The sequence below is a fragment of the Gracilinanus agilis genome, chromosome 4 (genome assembly GCF_016433145.1).
Source record: "Gracilinanus agilis isolate LMUSP501 chromosome 4, AgileGrace, whole genome shotgun sequence".
In the NCBI taxonomy this organism is placed as follows: Eukaryota; Metazoa; Chordata; class Mammalia; order Didelphimorphia; family Didelphidae; genus Gracilinanus; species Gracilinanus agilis.
Window position 1 is genome coordinate 96328502 of NC_058133.1, and position 14700 is coordinate 96343201.

The 14700-nt window shown below is 32.1% G+C and overlaps 1 protein-coding gene across 1 annotated transcript; it reads left to right on the forward strand.

The window, feature by feature from the left end:
• Window positions 1-2766: 2766 nt before the first annotated feature.
• LOC123247407 (beta-1,3-galactosyltransferase 2-like) lies at window positions 2767-4165 on the forward strand. Its single transcript, XM_044676287.1, has 2 exons — window positions 2767-3913; window positions 4137-4165. The coding sequence occupies exons 1-2, from the start codon at window positions 2767-2769 to the stop codon at window positions 4163-4165; spliced, it is 1176 nt and encodes a 391-aa protein (XP_044532222.1).
• The last annotated feature ends 10535 nt before the right edge of the window (window positions 4166-14700 follow it).

Here is a 14700-nt window from a genome sequence, read left to right on the forward strand (position 1 = left end):
GAAAGCTTTGGGTACTCTTTCCCTTGGCATACAACATATGTGTTACAAAGCCAGAAAAAATTCAAATTGAAAACAGGGTAACTTCACTCATCCAAACAGAAGCAAGGGACAGATAAAAAAAGAGTTTTATATAGTTCGAAAATTCTACTTATAGCTTCTAAGGTGAAAGCTATAGCAGAAAAAATAGGGGTAGCTAGCAATAAGTCCTGGTTTTAATATTGGCTTCAGACCTTTCTGTATAGGTCTTTGATACTCTGGGTTATTCATTTAACTCCAATTGTCTAGCCTTTACTATTCTTTTGCCTTAGAACCAATATGTAGTATTGATTCACAGATAGCATACAAAGGTTAATTTAAAAAAGAAAGAGAAAAGAAAGAAGTCTAATAAGGAGAAGGAAAACTGTATCTGACGTGAAGGCATTTAGAATAGCAAAATAGGTGAGAGACTAAATTTATGAAGAAGAAATTTGGCAAAATTTGGGACAAACTAAAGGATATTAGAGAGAGAAAAATATCAGACCTAGATATTGATCCAGATTCTGCTTTTGGGTTTTGAGAGAAAAAGACAAAGGGATGATTAAGGAAGTTTTAAAAAGATGAAAGAATGATTAGGGAATAGAGTCTAAATAAATAGACTCAAGAAATACAAGGGGATGTTATTTGTAAATATAATAGAAAACAAATAACAAAAATTATTAGAATGTTAAGCAAAGGTCCTGTGTCCCATTAAGTCTAACGTATTTTACACCAAATTCTCTGTGTGCAGAAATCATTCAATCTTCCATTTTCTGATTCATGAGGGTGAGGTTTATATGTAGCTTGCTTCCTTCACCCCTTCCTTCATGTTTGCATCATCTGCTAATGCACTCTAGTTATGAGATCGCAATCTCCAGGTCCTTCCTGTCCTTTGTACAAGTTGAAGAAGACAAGAAAATGGACCAAGAACAAAGTCTAAATCATTCTGAACCTGATCTAGTTCCACTCCTGGCAGGCACAAATTAGATGTCAATTTTACTGGTAGTAGTACCTATTATAAAGTTCCAGTTATGTTGTATTCCAGTTGATGCCCTGACCCCTTCTTCTCCTTTAACTCATGATGTGCTTCTGGTATATGAAACCTGGGCAGCAAACTAATCAAATATTAGTCCTGCTGCCACAGTTCAAAAGTAGGCACACTAGGTTCTGAACAGATCATGGCCTCATATGTAGTGTTGTCTCCCAATAGAGTCTTAGATTTGTTGTCTTTAGGAACCTTTCATTCTGCCTTTTAGCAATGATTTTCATTGCAAGATTGAAGTTACTGGATTTGGAGTAGAAGAAATCGGATGGTTTCAGAGCTTCTATTCTTCCTTTTCACATGCTCTGCAGAGTAGTTTTATTGGATGGATTACTTGCTATTTTTCACACATAGCACTTTATCTCATGTTGCCTTGATTTTACTCTGATTATTCTCCATTATTAGATCACTCTTTTTCATCATTTCTGCTTCATGGAATCTCTGATTTCCTTGTCTAACTCTCAGTTCAAATGTTGTAACTTCTGTTATTGAGGGCATTGCTATATAGTTGGGCCAGAGTTTCTTTTTATATTCCTTCTGCACAGCTCAGGAAAACATACAATGAGTTTTTGAGAGACTTTCTAATAATATTTTAAATTTCTTTTGCATTTGTTGTAAAATCTTATTTTCTGTTTTTCATACTTAGGCTTTATTTTTCCCATTTCTTCTTTTTAATTGTGTTATATATAATTAATCTATATTGTTGCTATTTTTCTAAAAATAGCTCCTATTTTTATTTATTAATTTGACTTTTATTTTACCAATCCGTCCCATTTAAAGACCAACAAAACAACTCAAAAACATGAGGAAAAACACAAGGACCCTTTGCCATATGCATTTCTAATCAAGGAGGAAGACAAATGTAAGCATACTTCTCCATTCTCTATGTTTTCTAGTTTGCTATTTAAATGAGATTTAATTTTTTTATTATTTCCCTAATTTATTCATTTGGGTAACATTGTCATTTTAAAGTTGTTTTCTTTTCTTTTCCATGAGTGATTGTTTAGAGATATAACTTTTCACCTAAGCATCTATGTAATTGTATGATAGAATCACTGTTTCCTCACAGATTCATCTACTTATTTCCTCCTTTTCCAGGTATTTAATTAGTCCATGTTTTTACCTTTAATTTCTTAATCTGTAAAATAGATATAACAATAGCATCTTCCTCACATGATTGTTGTTAAACAAATTTAACAATTTATGCAAATATACCTTAATATGGTCTTTATAAATGCTTTTTTCTTATTATTCCAATATTTTGTGTTTTTCAACTTGAAATCATCTTATAGTTATCTGGCAAGTAGGCAGAGATGAATCTACCTTAAATGTTTTTTTTAATATTTTATGCAAAAATATACTGCTAAATATATGAAATATAAGTATATAAAATACATAATTTTATATGTGGCTTATATGTATGTATATGACTATACAGGTACTATTTTAGGAAACAAATGTCCTGTCTATATTTAAATCAGTAGATAATATAACAGTATCCTCATATTGTGACATATCTTACTATATTCATTATGTCACTTATCACAATTTTCTTTATTCCTCAGGTTAAAAATTCCCTACAACAGATTAATGAAAACTCATAAAATGACAGCCATTTTCCCTAAGAAGGCTGGAACCATGGACTAGGACCAGCTGCTACCTCTCTGATGAAGCACAGTAAAGTAAAGGACATTTGGAAATTATGAAACATGGCTCACAAGAAAAGAGGCCTTACGTGTTCTTGGCTCTCAATGAAACTATGTCTCTTGACTGCTGTCATTTGCTCAGGGGTTAGTTATTTCCTTTTCACATCTCGAGCAAATCAAACATCAGTCTTGGCAACAAAGCAGGTAATTTTCTATTCACAGAGGAATCCATTCCAAGAAACATCCCTAACCCTAGAGGTAGCAGGAGAGAAAGAACATCTCAAAAATAAAGGAAACAATACAACCCTGAGGCTACATCTCACTACACTGTCCCATTTAAAGACCAACAACACAACTCCAAAAAATGAGGAATATCACAAGGACCCTTTGCCATACACATTTCTAATCCCAGAGGAAGATAAATGTAAGGAGACTACTCCATTCTTGGTATTTTTAATATGCACCAAAGAAAATGAAAAGTTAAGGAGGAATAACATCAGGAAAACTTGGGGGAATGAAAGTCTGGTGCCAGGATTTTCTGTGGTTCGCTTATTTATGCTAGGTGTCCAGAAGCAAGGTTCTACTGAAGCCATAAAGGAAGAAAGCAGGATGTATCGAGACATCATTCAACAGGACTTTCAGGACACCTATCATAACCTTACTCTCAAAGTGTTGATGGGCATGAAATGGGTTGCCTCTTATTGTCCTAATGCACAATTTGTCATGAAAACAGATACTGATATGTTTGTTAACACTGAGTACCTTATACAAAAGCTACTTGTTACAATATCCACCTCGAAACTTTATTTCACTGGCTTTCCTATGCGGAAATATCACCCTATAAGGCATAAGGAAAGCAAATGGTACATGCCTCTTGAAGTATATCCTGAAAATTTCTACCCAGATTTTTGCTCAGGAACTGGATATGTGTTTTCTGGAAGACTGGCAACAATGATCTACCAGGTTTCTTTTAATGTAAAAATATTACACTTAGAAGATGTCTATGTGGGTCTCTGCCTTCAAAAAATGGGAGTCATTGTGTCATCACCACCAAGAGTTTCATTATTTAATACATTTAAAGTTCCATTTAACCCCTGTGTCTATAACAAACTTATCACATCCCATTATATGTCTCCCAATGAACTGCTTACATTTTGGGAACTAATGCAAAAGAAAAAACATAATTGCTTTCAAAATTCAATTGATAGGGCAGCTGGGTAGCTCAGTGGAGTGAGAGTCAGGCCTAGAGACAGGAGGTCCTAGGTTCAAACCCGGCCTCAGCCACTTCCCAGCTGTGTGACCCTGGATAAGTCACTTGACCCCCATTGCCCACCCTTACTAATCTTCCACCTATGAGACAATACACCAAAGTACAAGGGTTTAAAAAAAAAACAAAAAAAAAACAAACAAACAAAAAAATTCAATTGATAAATTTTTTTCCTTACTCTTTCCTCCCAGTTAAAACAGAGATTCAATCATCAGAGTATGTGTTTGTGTCTCTTTGTGGGTTTTCATATTTTTTCATTATCCCAGTATATACCTCCCTTGCATAAAAGAAGTAATACTATATGGATTTGTTCTGTCTGTGCAACAGCCAGTTGTGATGAATTTAATAATCTTCCAAATGATCTAATAGTTTAAAGATCTTAGCACGATGCCCAACACAAAATATGCATTTCTCCTATTCCTCCCTTTGATTTAGTACTTTAAATCCAACAGAGTGCCAGTTTCTATCATAAGCTCTTAAGACTGGGTTTGGGTGCAATTTCAGGTGTTTTGTTGTTGTTCCTGTTCCTTTATTTTATATCCTCAGATTTATGGATTCCAAAAACAAGATGAACAATTAAATAGATACATAAACAATTAAGTTTGATACCCAGACAAACCAATGGTATGCAAATGACCAAATCTGGATTTACTCTAAACAAAAATTCTACTTTTTTGGCTCTAGGGATATGTTAATGTCCATATTTAACTTAAGGCACATTTTCAAATAAAACTCAGCACTTTAAAGGTAAATTAGAACTCTAGGAAACAATTTGGAGAAAATAATTTGTTGAGGTTATTTAAAAATTACTGATTGAAGAAAATTTCACATGCAAATCTGCCCTTCAAAATGAGCTCTGACAAATTTTCTATCGATAATCTCTACAATATGTAAAGTAAAATTTTTTCTATAGGTTTTTTCAAAGGTACAAATGCTTTTTTTTTAAATTTTTTATAAGTTAATTTATCCCTCCAAAAGTTGTGATAAATGCAAAACAAAAACTTTTTAAATGTGTATTTAACTTAATGAATGGAGAAGTTAATAGATTTGATAGCTACTCTTTTATCTGCCTTCCCAATGCCTGAATTTTTAGCTTGTCTGAAAACTTGCAAAGCTGTAAGGCAGATCAGAAACACTTCATTTATAGAAAAAGATGAAATTGTAATTATGAATATATTCTTTTGGATGAGAAAATTTCTGTAACTAATAATTAGGAAAATGCTATTTATTTAGAAAATAAAAGAACTATATTGTTATAGATTTTCTTTCTTTCTTATTTCCAATTCATAGTTATGAATCAGTCAAAGTAAAGAAGTGCTTCAACAATAATTCAAACTAAAAGTATGACTCTGAAAGATTGTAGTTTTCAGTATAATTCTATTTTTGTTCATGTAGGGAAAATAGTGATAATAAAAAAAGTTATATTTAAAGTTATCATTGACATGTGATATAATAACATGATTGTAATTGAGCCATTATTACCATTTTTTATTTTCTCTCCTGCCATACCTTACTCTCTGAGGTTTTTTGTTGTTTTTAATTCAGCCTTATTTCTCTAAACCATGCAACAAACATTCTACTGCTTTCTGTTAACCTGGTTAAGAAGGATAGTGAAAAATTCTAATAAGAACTAGTATGATTTAATTAGTCCTTTCTTCACAGATGAATTCCTTATAATGAGCCCTCAGACAAAGGTCAACAATCTTGGAATTACTAACTTCCTAACTTTTCTTGGCATTAATAAATTCTTAGAGGCAGCTGGGTGACACAATGGATGGAGTATTGGGGTTAGGATGTCATGAGTTCAAATCCAACCTCCATCCTTTACTTACTGTGAAACTCTGCAAAAAAATCTTAAATTTTTCTGCCACAATTTTCTCATTCTATTAAAGAAAGATAATAATAGCACCCACTTCACAGGATTATAAAAATAAAATGAGATATTTATAAGGTGTTTTGAAAATCATGATATAAATGATAGTTATTGTTATTGTTGTTGTTATTATTATTATTATTGGCAGTTATAAATATACCTAAACATCTAAAGTAGATGTTCAAGCTAGAGGAAAGGTTATAATTTGAAGAGAAAGCCCTAATTCAGAGATTCTTAACTTGGGGGTCATGAACTTGTTTAAAAAGAAAAAAATAATTCTATTTCATTTTAATTTATTTCATTTGTAATATTTTATTTTAGGTATTTAACAAAATCATTCTAAGAAAGGTTTATTAGGCTTCACAAGATTTCCAAAGGGCACAAAAAAGATTAAGAACCCTTGGAATAATTTTTACCTAAATAGGTCAAAGTATCCACAATAACCAATTTAGTCATGGTTTACAATGGATACACTCACACACACACACACACACACACACACATTGACTGAACAAAGTATATCATTCTTTAGAAAGATACTTAGGACAATTATCTATTGATAAGCTGCCAATTTTAATAAGTGAATGTTTCTATTTCCTTTTTAGATTTATAATAATTATTCAGTTTAGAAATAATATTTATTCATATGAATAATATGAAGATTAATGCTTTTTTTCAAGAAATATCTCAAAATAATTCATCCTAAATGATTTCATAACATGCCTCCTTCCATAGTCCCCTTGATTCATTTAATTGTCTTACTGTGCCAACTATATATATATATATATATACATCCTCTCTAACAGCACCAGATTTTTACTTCTTACCATTATAATTATCAGGTCAATATGAACATTTCTTCTGAAAAGGGCATATATACATCAGGACAACTATCCTGTGTATCAACTCAGGATCACCACTTGCTTTTAATCACAATCTTTTTTAATAAAATGTAAGATCATTGAAATCAATCATTATCTCACTTTTAAAATTGTATTACCAGTGCTTGTAACATATTCAGAACTTAATATTATGTTATTCTTCCATTATCTTATGACCCCATTTTGCCACATACATTGACTCCCTACCTCCTTGATCCCAACTGACTCAAATAGAAGTCTGACAAACGAATAATAAAGAATTTTGTCTTTTTAGAAAGATTTTAGGTAAAGAATACATTCTTTTCCTGAGTATGTGAAACCAAATTGACTCTCAACCTTGCCATATGAAAATTTTCTTTAATTCTTCGGAAATAAATGTATCTAAACTTCAACCTTGTAATTACAAAGCATGTATTTTAATTTATTTATGTGTATACATGTTATCATTTACTATTTAATGGAAATTTATTGAGCAGTCTTTCCTTTTTGTCTTTATATTGCTATAATATAGCCCATAATCTAAAATGTAGCCAAGTAGTGTTAATAAATATTAATTTATTGAATGATTGATTGGTTTCGTTGCTCAAAATTCATTTAATCATATATAGAGAGAGCTGGAAGATAATCTGGAGGGCATCAAGTCAATTGAGAGATGAGAGAACTGAGAAAAATAGACAAATCCATTGCCCATATGAAGATCTGGGTTCCATTCCAAGTAAGGAAGCTTGCTGTCAATAATGAGAGAGAAGGAGCAAACGGATGATGGTGCTTGGGTCTATAGGGAGCCAGAGACTTGATGCTAAGAAAATAGGAAGCTCACATTATTATACTATGGAAGCCAAAGGAGCTAAGGTTAAAAAAAAAAAAGAATAACCTAGAAAAATTGAGTGTAATCCTTCAGGAGAAAATAGATATTTAATGAAATGGAAGACTTTCAATATTCCTTATGAAGTGTCCAGAGGTGAATAAAAAATTTGCCATTTGAATAGCAAGCTCAATAGAAGCATAAAAACATAAAAGAGAAATTCTAAAGGATTAATAAAATTAAACTATTTACATTCCTATTTCAGAAGCTTATATATGTAACTTCTAAGAAATTTCTCCTTATTAGGGAAATTAGAAGGAATTCATAGGAACAGAGGACATATGTGAGTTGATTATGTTGGAATGATCCCAAAAAGATGAAAGAGTGAGAAAGAAGTATGTACTGTTAGAAGGAGGAAGAGAGAATAGGAATGGAGAATATTTTCTCATGTAAAAGAGACATTTACCGAAAAGCTTTTATAGTGAAGAGGAGAATGTAGGAGTGGCAGTGAATGTTTGAACCCCATTCTCATCAAAATTGGTTCAAAGAGGGAAGAATTTATATACATACTCAGTTGAGTAAAGAAGTCTACCATACCAAATTGAGAAAGAGGAATTGGAGGATAATAAAAATGGGGAAGAGTGATCAAAGAAAGGAAGGGCAAATTAAGAGAGGTAGTGATAAGAAGAAAAACAAGCTTTTGAGGAGGAACACAACAAAAAGGATAGAGAATAAATGGAAAAAGAGATGAAGAAAAATAAAGAGCAATCCCAACTATAAATGTGAATGGTATGAACTCACCCATAAAGTAAAATCAAGTTAGAAAAATTGATTAGAAATTGTAATTCCACTGGTCAAGAGACACAGGAAACAGAAAGACACACATAGAGTTAAAATAAAGTGCAGAGAAGAATCTATTATGTTTCAGTTGAAGTAAAAAGGCATAGGAAATAATTATGGTCTCCGATAAAGCAAAAGCAAAAAGTGATCTAATTAAAATAGGTAATCAGGGAAACTACACTAAAAGGTATCATAGACAAATAAGTAATATAAAAAAATTTACAGCAAGTTTCTCAGATAAAGAATTCATTATTCAAATATATAGAGAACTGAGTCCAATTTAAAAAAGAATAACCATTCTCTAAATTATAAATGATAAAAGACCATGAACAGGCAATTTTCAGAAGAAGAAATTAAAGCAAATTACAGTCTTATAAAAATGTTCTAAGTCACCATTGATTTGAGAAATGAAAATTAAAACAACTCCAAAGCAATTCCTCATACCTGTCAAAAATGACAAATACTGGAGTTTGTGAGAGAAAATTGGTACACAGATAAACTATTGGTAGAGTTATAAATTGGTTTAACCATTTCAGAAAACAATTTTGAATTCTGCCAAAAAGCAGATTTTAACCCAGCAATACAATGTCTATACTACAATGAGATCAAAGAAAAAGGTAAATGGTCTATATGTTCAAAAATATTTACAGAAATAGCTCTTTTGTGGTGATAAAGAATTAGAAATTGAGGGCTTGCTCAATAATTTGGGAGCTGCTGAACAATTGGTGGCATATGATTATACTGTAATACTATTTTGCTCTAATAAATGACAAGGAGGTGTTTTCAGAAGCAAACATGGTAAGACTTCTATGAATTGATGTAAAATGAAGTGAGAAGACCTGGAAGATCTTCTGTATGGTAACAGCAATGTTATAATACTGATTAATTGTGAATGATGTAGCTATAATGATCCAAGACAATGTCAAAGGACCCATGATAAATGCTGTCTACCTCTAGAGATAGAACTGATGAAATCTGAGTATAAACTTAAGTATAATTTCTCACTTTATTTTTGTTGCTTTTTTGTAATATGACTAAGGTGTAAATATATTTGGTATGACCTTTTAATAATAATTTATATCTGTTTCTTTGCCTTCTCAGTAGAAGGAGAGAGATTCTTGAAGAAGGGGATTTTAGATTTCAAAATATAAGAAGAAAATAATTTCCAGTGAATATTTATTTAATATTCTGAGACACTGTCCATGAGCTTAACCAGGTTGTAAAATAGTGTATAACATCAAAAAAGGTTAAGAATCCCTGTTATAGAGTTTGTGAATATGCCTATGGGCATCCTGTTGTGCCTTGGGTCATATGGCTAAATTTTAGTGATGGGGTCTGAACTCTAAGAAAACTGTTTAGTTTGGAACTCTCCATTGGCATATTGTGCTAAGTACTAAAAATACAACAAAGGCAAAACATAGTTCCTCAAAGGGATTACACCTTAATTGGAGAGATGACATATAAATAACTAGCTATACATGAAGATATAATCTATAAATGGTTGGTGATGTAGCCTGTAAGAGATCTGAGTGATATGATCTTCCTGGTAGGCAACAGACAGGTTTCTAGTTTTACCATATGACTTGCTATTTCATCTTTGAATTCTCAGTAATTGCCCTCCTCCATGTCACTGTACTCTAAGAAACACTTGGCTTTGTCATTTGTCATGCAGTTAAATATTTCCATAAAAATGTTTTCCTTCCATTAGAAAGTGAATTCCTTCAGAACAGAGACTTGTATTCTTCTGTTTTTATTCCCACCTCTTACAATTGTAAGGGTTAAATGGTAGGACTTTTCTATCCATAAATCCGATGGGTAAATTATTTTGTGCTCCCCTAATTTGGTTACAGTATCATATTTTATTTCTAAATCATGTATATATTTTAACATTATCTTGGTGTATGATATGAGGTATTGCTCTGTGCCCATTTTCTCCCATACTCCTTTCCAGTTTTCCCAGCAGATTTTGTTAAATACTGAGTTCTTATTCCAAAAGCTTAGATCTTCCATTGCTCCACTACTCTGTTCTTCATCTTTACCAGATTGTTTTGATAGTTGTTGCTTTATAATACAGTTTGAGATCTGTTCTAGGTGATTCACATTCCTTTATATTTTTACAATTAATTCCTTAAAGATTTTGGCCTTTTGATTTTTCCCAGATTATGTAGTTTTATGCAATTATTTTTGAGTAATTTGATTAGTATGACATTGAAAGACAAATTAATTTAGGTTAAATTGTTATTTTATTATTTGACTCAGCCTACTCATGAGCAATTAATGTTTTTTTTCTTGTTCTTTAGATCTGATTTTATTTGTGTAAAAAAAATTTGGTAGTTGTCATATAGTTCCTGGATGTGCATCGGCAGATAGACTCTCAGGTATTTTGTATTTTCTATAGTTATTTTAAAGGGGATTTCTTTCTATCTCTCTCTAGGAGATTTTATTGATAATATAGAAAAATAATAATGATTTATGTAGGTTTATTTTATATTCATAAATTTTGCTAAAATTTTTACTCATTTCAATTAGTTTTCTTATTGATTCTATTGAATTCTCTAATATCATCATAACATCTGCAAAGAGTAATAATTTATTTTCCCATAATTTAAGTCCTACAATTTTTTTATACTTAGCATTTCTTTTACAATATTGAATAAAAGAGGTGATCTATATTTGCTTCACTCTTGATCTCATTAGGAAAGCTTCTTATTTATCTCCAATCCAAATATTGCTTGAAACTGGTTTTAGTTAGATATTATTTATCAATTTAAAGATTGTTCCATTTATTCCAATGTTTCTAGTATTTTAATAGATAGAGGTGTTTTGTCATATTTTGTCAAAACTTTTTCTTCATGTATCGAGATAATCACATGGCTTTTGTTTATTTTTTCATTTGTATGGCCAGGCTATCTGCATTTCTAAACTTTTTAAAAAATATAATCTGTATTCTATACAGATAGGCCTTTTAGCTATTCTCTGTGCAATGAGAATCAATTGGGGAATGTCTGAAAAAGTAAATATATAAATATGAAGAAATATTATTGTGCTACAAGAAATTGAGGGAATTGTTTCAGAGAAATTCAGGAAAACTTATGAACTGATGCAGAAAGATTTGAGCAGAACCAAGAGAACAATACACTGACAACAATATGGTAAAGACAAATAACTTTGAAAATATTGAGAACTCTGATGAGTGTAATGAATTACCAAATACAATTCCAGAGGTTTACTGATGAAATGTGCTACCCACTTTTTGAGAAGTGAAGCATTCAGAGTGCACATTGAGACAAAAATAGAGATAGAAAGATATTCAGATATACAAAAATATATGTAAATATTCTAGAAGTGACCTCTGTAGTAGAAATTCTTTTCTTAACTATACATTTTTTAAAACCATTACCTTCCATCCTGGAGTCAATACTGTGTATTGGCTCCAAGGCAGAAGAATGGTAAGGGTAGGCAATGGGGGTCAAGTGACTTGCCCAGGGTCACTCGGCTGGGAAGTGTCTGAGGCCAGATTTGAACCTAGGACCTCCCGTCTCTAGGCCTGGTTCTCAATCCACTTAGTTACCCAGCTGCCCCCTTAACTATACATTTTTGTAAAAAGCTTTTTAAAAAAATCTTTTATTCTTAATTGGAGTGTGAGTGGGTGATTAGAGGGGTGGGTAAGAAGTAAATTTTTGCCTTTTGATAAAAATATAATTTAAATTGAGATGAATTACTTTTTTCCTTACTCTTGGAAAAAATATTCTAAATAAAAGTTGTCAATATATCACTAAAAGAAACTCAGTTGATTGTTTTGGTTGAAATTGTCAAGTCAGTTTCCTACTATGCCCTAATAATAATATTGCTTCAGTGAGCAAACAGGGGAGAGGGAAAGTTATTTGGATGCTATCTTCATAAATGCTTATTAGACCAATCTAAGGAGGAGAAAATAAACTGTATACTATTGGTTTATAGATTTTATGAAGAATAGGACATTATAGTCCATTAACTAACTGGTGCAATGGAGTGAGCACTTGGTGTGGAGTCAGGAAGACCTAAATTCAAATCTTATTTCAGACAATAGTTGTGTGATCCAGAGGCCACGATTTATTCCTATAGTGAGTTCAAGAAGAAAAAGTAAACCACTCTAAAATATATGCTAAGAAAACCCCAAATGGGTTTATGAAAAGTTATACAGGAGTGAAATGGCTGAACAACTATTATAACTGCACCTCATATGAGGAAGGAAACTCAAGACTCAGCATAGAGGAATGGCATTCCTAATGTCACAAATAGTAAGCAGTCGAGCCAGACTTTAAACTCAAACTCTCAGACTCTTAATCCAATATTGTTTTGTGAAGAATAGATAATCAGGACATCTACAGCTCCTCATTTGCTCTATCTGATCTTCCATTTCCAGCCCACCCCAAATTCAACCTGTATATTAAATAACATTAAATACTGCTGAGCAATAGAACTACACAGGAAACAGCCCAAACACAGCAAGAGAACAGTATTCTCTACACTTTATTCTACTGCTTCTGGACTGACTTTCATTGAGTTATAAAAGGTTAGATATAGAAGAGAGAACAGAGCTCATTAATGTAACTATATTTGTACAACCTTAAAATGCTTATAGAAACTCTCCCACTACTATATCTGACCTTCATTTGTCTGAATTTGTACTTTTGCGGAATCGCCCGTCCAGATTCATTATAAAATGTATAGCTTAAGAGCCAAAAGTATAAAGCTTGGAAAACCCCCTTTTTTGTTCCTTTTTAGGTTGTACTCACAGATATTTCCAGATGTACTCTTCATGTAAATGCACTTGATTCCAATACCCTGTTGCTTCATACTGGCAGGATTTTTCATGTTCCAAGGAAATTAGAAAGGCACCTTAATATAGCTAGAAGGATGGAAAATCAAGACAGGCACATTTTGAGCATTCCTCTTAGGAATGCTTTATTAGTATTCTTCAATCAAATCTAAACTTTGTTACTTTTTTAGGGAAAAACAATGGTTTAAGTTATAGCCTTAAACCAGGTTGGATAGAAGGGAGCAGGCAAGCCTGGTAGATATTTGTTATTATGTCTCTTCTTTCTTTTTTTAACATCATCCATCCTCATAACAACCACTAACTATATAACTAACTATAACTACCAACAAAAACTAGTTAAGCAAAGTAGTTTGACATGGCAACATCTATCGGTCGGTTAGGTGGTGCAGAGGAAAGAACGTTAGACTTAGAGTCAAGACATCTTGAGTTTACATCTGCCTAAGAGACTAATTTGCTGTGTGAGCCTCAATAAAATTTTACCTCAATCTGCTTCAGCTTCCTCAGCTATCCAAAAGGAGCCAATAATAGCACCTCCCTCTCTCCTGCCAAGGGTTGCTCTGAGGATAAAATCAGATAATATCTGTAAAGTTCTTTGCACAATTCCTGGGACCGTAACTAATAAATGTTTATTCATTTCCTTATTTCACATTTCACATCTATAGTTCTAGACTCTTTCAAAGAGATCAGGTATGTATTTCATTTTGGATGGATTCAAGCTTAGCCATCACAGTGGTACATAATTCAATTGTCTAATTCTTTTTCATCCTATTGTAGTCTTGTTATATTTTTCTTTTTACAAATTCTGCTTATTCATTCTGATTCTATTTATTCAATTATTCCTAAGATTCCAAAGTGGCCTTTGAGTTCCTTAAAATTATTGAAACTTTAAATGCAATAACATCCCATTCCATACAGACACAATAATTTGTTTAACTAACATATATATACCCATTTCTTTCTAGGTCACAGCTTTGTTCTGCTTTGAGGAACACTTAGACTACTAAATTTCCCTTTTTGTAAAGGACTTCCACCAAAAATGCTACATTATCAATGACAAGATAGCCATGAAGTATCAGAGTACAAACTGTGAGATTTATAGCATAGTCACATCAGCAGAAGACCTCTGTATTGCATACACAGAATAAGCTACCTTTCTTGATTATCATTTTTTCCTTGAAGATGGTACTGTGTATTATTGGAAGAGTTTCAGAGACACAATTGATTTCAACCATTAGATGAAAATCATTTTCTATCCATAACACTAAAAAAAAAAGAATCCGTATTGGCCTCATTAAGCTACTTCAAGGTTATATGATTTCAATAATTGCTTTTGTGGTAACTTCATATCAAGAAGTAAACAAAGAGAAAGTGTTAGAGAATATTGATGAAGATGCCTCAGGGAATTCAGTGATGTTAATAATGAAAAACAGCTCTAAAAATAATTATGAGGTAGGGCAAGCAGTTCATGTCATTTTAATTTTAGTAATAATTATCCAAGAGAAACTATAT

Excerpts from the sequence above, each read along its gene's own strand:
- LOC123247407 (XM_044676287.1), top strand. The coding sequence starts at position 2,767 with ATGGCTCACAAGAAAAGAGGCCTTACGTGTTCTTGGCTCTCAATGAAA. Across the intron at positions 3,914-4,136 it reads TCAAAATTCAATTGATAGGG|TTTTTTCCTTACTCTTTCCT; the intron begins CAGCTGGGTAGC and ends CAATTGATAAAT.